We start from the raw sequence: 4,222 nt of genomic DNA on the forward strand, positions 1-4,222 counted from the left end.
TATATCTCCAATGATTAGCTCCTTAGGATATGCATCTACATACTTGCATTCCTTGGATAAGGATTTTTGGGAAGTAGATGTATCCAAGTTATTTTGGAGAGGAGATTTTTCATTCAAATTCAATATATCAAATTTAAAATCATTATCAAAATTATTTTTCTTAAATTAAGGGGACTTATTAAAAATAACATGGATAGATTCCTCCATAACTATAGTTCTTTTATTGAAAACTCCATAAGCTTTAGAAACAAAGGAATATCCAAGAAAAATATCTTCATCGGATTTTACATCAAATTTTTCTAAAGTATCTTTTTCATTTAAAATAAAATATTTATAACCAAAAACTTTAAAATATAAAATATTGGGTCTTTTATTTTTTCATAATTCATATGGAGTTTTAGATAGTAGTGGTCTTATGAAAATCCTGTTCATGGCATGTCATGTTAACGGCTTCAGCCCAAAAATATTTAGGTAGGCTCTGTTCATTAAGCATGGTTCTTGCCATTTCTTATAAACTCTTATTTTTTTCTCTCAACAACTCCATTTAGTCATGAATTTTGTAGAGTAGAGAAATTATAGTCGTATCCATTTGAATTATAAAATTCTTAAAATTTATAATTTTTAAATTCACCATGATCACTACGAATAAAAAAAACATAAAGTCTTTTTCATTTTAAACTTATTTATAAAATTTTATAAAATATTTAAAATAATTATTTTTATGTGTCAAGAAGTATGTCTAAGTATATCTACTATAATCATCAATAATCAAAATAATCATATTTACTATCTCTTAGACTTGTGATATCAATTGGTCCAAATAAATTCATATGAATTAATTGTAACGGTTTAGAGATACTTGATTTTTATGTTTAAAGTTACTCTTTATTTGTCTAGCTAATCGGCATAAATTATAAACTTTATATTTGACAAATTTAATTCTATGTTATTCCTCTTATAAGTTCTTTAGTTGCAATTTATGTGATCAATTTCATACTTGCATGACTTAATCATTTATGTTAAAGTCATTCATCATCGTTTAAAATTGAAAAATAAGTTTCATAATGAAGATCATCAAAATCAATAGTATACATATTATCGTTTCTTAAGATAATCATAGATTTATTTTTATTTGGTATCTTTATAATACAAGTATTAGATTCAAATTTAATGTTATATCCCTTATCACACAATTGACTAATACTTAATAAGTTATGTTTTAAACCATCTACTAATAAAACATTTTTAATCAAAAGATTTGATTTATTACCTATATTTTCTTTACTAATAATTTTTTCTTTGTTGTTATCTCCGAAGGTGACATATCCTCCTATTTGACTAGTGAGTTTTAAGAAATATATTGGATCTCGATCATATGCCTTAAGCATCCACTATATGTTAGGATCATAAAGGCACTAAGAGGGGGAGGGGGTGAATTAGTACTTTTGAAATAAAGAAATGATTCAAAATTTCATTCAATGAAATCAGTATCGAAAATATATTTAACTTAGAATATGAGTAAGTGTAGTAAGCAATTAAATTAGTAAACAATAGCAATGAAGAGCATAAAAGGAAATGCATACGAAATTTATTATGGTTTAGTCATCGCAACCTATGTTCACTCCCGATTTTGAGGCCACCGACTTTCACTATCGATCTTCATTTTGTTAGGATAGAAATCAACACTAAGAGGGGGGCTGAATTAGTTCTTTCTTAAAAACGTCGATTTGAAAAACTTTCATTCGATAAAGCTTGTATCGAAAAGATATTTAAACATAGAGTGCAAGAAAAAGCAATAGATAGTTAAATCAATTTGTAACAAACGTAAACAATAAGGCAAAGAGCACACCGAAGTAGAAAAATGGATGAGTTCTTCTTCTTCTTCTTCTTCTTCTTCTTCTTCTTCTTCTTCCTTTTTGTTAAATCTTGGTTCCTTTTTATAATTTGGCAATTTCTATTTGCTTACCATAGTTTGTCATCTAATTAGGTGTTTAATGGTTTCAATCTGATATGTTTGGAGTCTGATGTACTATTTTATTTTATCAGAATAATAATATGATAGTCATGAATTGCCACCTAAAATATACCAACTTTAACTTCAGTTTAACACTAGAATTCTCACACAACAAAATCACAAATATTGGAATAGCAATTTGACCCCCTCCCTCTCTCTCTCTCTCTCTCTCTCTCTCTCTCGCTCTCTAAGTCTCTTTTTCATGATAACCTCTTAACTTATCGCAGAATTATAGGATAAATCGCAGTAATTTGAATTATTGTATGTCACCAAGATCAGATCGCAACAAGTCAATGTCGAAACCGAGTGATCTTAGTGAGCCTTCGTCGTCAACGTCATGAACAGCCGACAAGCTTGACTGTAGTGTTTCCATGGATTCAAGGAACGTTAGATCTGGCGATGCAACCTTGCTTGATGAAGTGACTATAGCCGACAAGCTTGACTGTAGTGTTTCCTCACCCTGCCATCTAATGGTTCCTTCATCGACACTTTTCTTCGTAGTATTCATGCCGGAGAAACGATCTTCTGAATCAAATCGAAGCGAGAATGAGTGAGCTGGTGGAGTTGCTGTTGCTGTAAGCTTCAAGGGGAAGGAAGGGTTGCAGGTGTATTCTCGACAGCCCTGCAGTTGCAGCTGTTCTAGTGGTTGGCAGCCACGCAGCACCATAGATTTGCATGTGTGTTCTCCCTTGTAGATGACGAGAAACAAGGAAGGGACGCCACAGTCCTGTTGTTGCACCAGCTTCTTCGCTTCACATCTTTGATCCTTGCTGTAGGTGCACCTGTAGTAGCCCCTGTAGAACAACAAGCTGTGAAGGTTGTACGTAGGATGCCAAATACAGCTGATTGATCGAGAATAAAAAGATAAAGAAGATAATATCTATACCCCTAATTAGTTAGCTTCGACAGGTTTAATAGAATGATTCCCACATGTCTCAGTTACAGGATATATTATTTGGATAGTTGATGCCACAAACCTCGGAAAGATGCAACCAGCGATGGCCTTTTCCCCATATTTTCTCCATTGGTGTCCATCATTAAAAGGTGCAGCTGTTACCTCTTGTCGCACGTAGCTGTTGATAGGAAACAAAGAAGGAAAAGGGAGCATATGAAATCACCTTTCAATCATTAGAAATGTTTCTTAAATACATTTGTATGGTTGCTCAGTAAGAAGAACTTACTTTCTTCTTGAATCTCTTCGGATAAGAACATCATGCGGAGCGACGTTTCGACTTCCAGACTTGATCCTGACATTGGTTCTCCGGGACTTCAACACGGAGAGAGTGGCATTGCAGGCTTGCAGTAGCTCGTCGGAGAGCACCCCGGCCGACTCCTTCGCCGTGTCACTGCAGTCGCCAAGCTCAACAAGGGACTGAAGCTTTGTTGTGAGCTCCGACGCTCGTTCCATCTCCCGGATCGCGGAGCCGAGGAGTACTGAACTCTCCATAGGATGTTTCTGATCCGTCTCTTCTGCTCCACCAAAGGTTTCCTTGATTCAGGAGCTGGCATCTCTTCATGGATAGATATAGATTGGTCTACCTTGAATGGCTCCGGTCGATTAATTGGAAGCTTGTGCCACAAGTTGAAATGTTCTGATACCGTAATTCCTTGTAGTTTTGGCAGTATCCGAATGACTTTGTTTTAAGTCTTATATAATGTTGATTCCGGTCAAATTTAATTACTTTAGGATTGTTAAGATGAGATTTTAATAAATATGTAATACCTAATCTAGATGGGATTAAGATGATTTCTAATACTAAAGATAAATCTAGACTATGAATTGGAATGTGATCTGATCTTATGATGCTTAGCATCAGCTTGGTCTATTCTGTCATCATCAGTGATCCACTGTTATCTAAATGAGAAAGAAGCAATGCTGATTCAAATAGATGGAGGATGATGAATTTTTATTTTCTGATGAGAGATATCGAAAACATTTTGACAATTACCATTCTCAATAATTCAATCTATCACAAATTTTCGATGTTCCAAAAAAAAAATTGATCAACCTGTGCAAGCGGAGAATTTTTTTATTTTGAGGGGACAAAATTATAATTAAAGATATTAACATTATGGAGGAGTGTCAAAGATATTATTAATGATTAAATTAATTTATATTTACCAAGATAAAATTTTAATTGATTTAGGATGACTAATTTAATGATTTTTTTTATTATTTTAAGTTATTTTGCTTCATATATATATATA

The 4,222-nt window shown here is 33.1% G+C and overlaps 1 protein-coding gene across 1 annotated transcript; it reads right to left on the minus strand.

Annotated features, from left to right (window-relative positions):
• Positions 1 to 2,027: 2,027 nt before the first annotated feature.
• LOC103973309 (probable WRKY transcription factor 67) lies at positions 2,028 to 3,561 on the minus strand. Its single transcript, XM_009387839.3, has 3 exons — positions 3,196 to 3,561; positions 2,992 to 3,087; positions 2,028 to 2,808 (listed from the first exon to the last, which is right to left on the minus strand). The coding sequence occupies exons 1-3, from the start codon at positions 3,459 to 3,461 to the stop codon at positions 2,271 to 2,273; spliced, it is 900 nt and encodes a 299-aa protein (XP_009386114.2). The 5' UTR covers positions 3,462 to 3,561; the 3' UTR covers positions 2,028 to 2,270.
• Between the last annotated feature and the right edge of the window lie 661 nt (positions 3,562 to 4,222).

Source organism: Musa acuminata, chromosome BXJ3-1, assembly GCF_036884655.1.
Source record: "Musa acuminata AAA Group cultivar baxijiao chromosome BXJ3-1, Cavendish_Baxijiao_AAA, whole genome shotgun sequence".
Lineage (NCBI taxonomy): Eukaryota > Viridiplantae > Streptophyta > Magnoliopsida > Zingiberales > Musaceae > Musa > Musa acuminata.

Excerpts from the sequence above, each read along its gene's own strand:
- LOC103973309 (XM_009387839.3), bottom strand. The coding sequence starts at position 3,461 with ATGGAGAGTTCAGTACTCCTCGGCTCCGCGATCCGGGAGATGGAACGA. Across the intron at positions 3,088-3,195 it reads CGAAGAGATTCAAGAAGAAA|CTACGTGCGACAAGAGGTAA; the intron begins GTAAGTTCTTCT and ends TCCTATCAACAG. Across the intron at positions 2,809-2,991 it reads GCTGGTTGCATCTTTCCGAG|GGGCTACTACAGGTGCACCT; the intron begins GTTTGTGGCATC and ends GTTGTTCTACAG.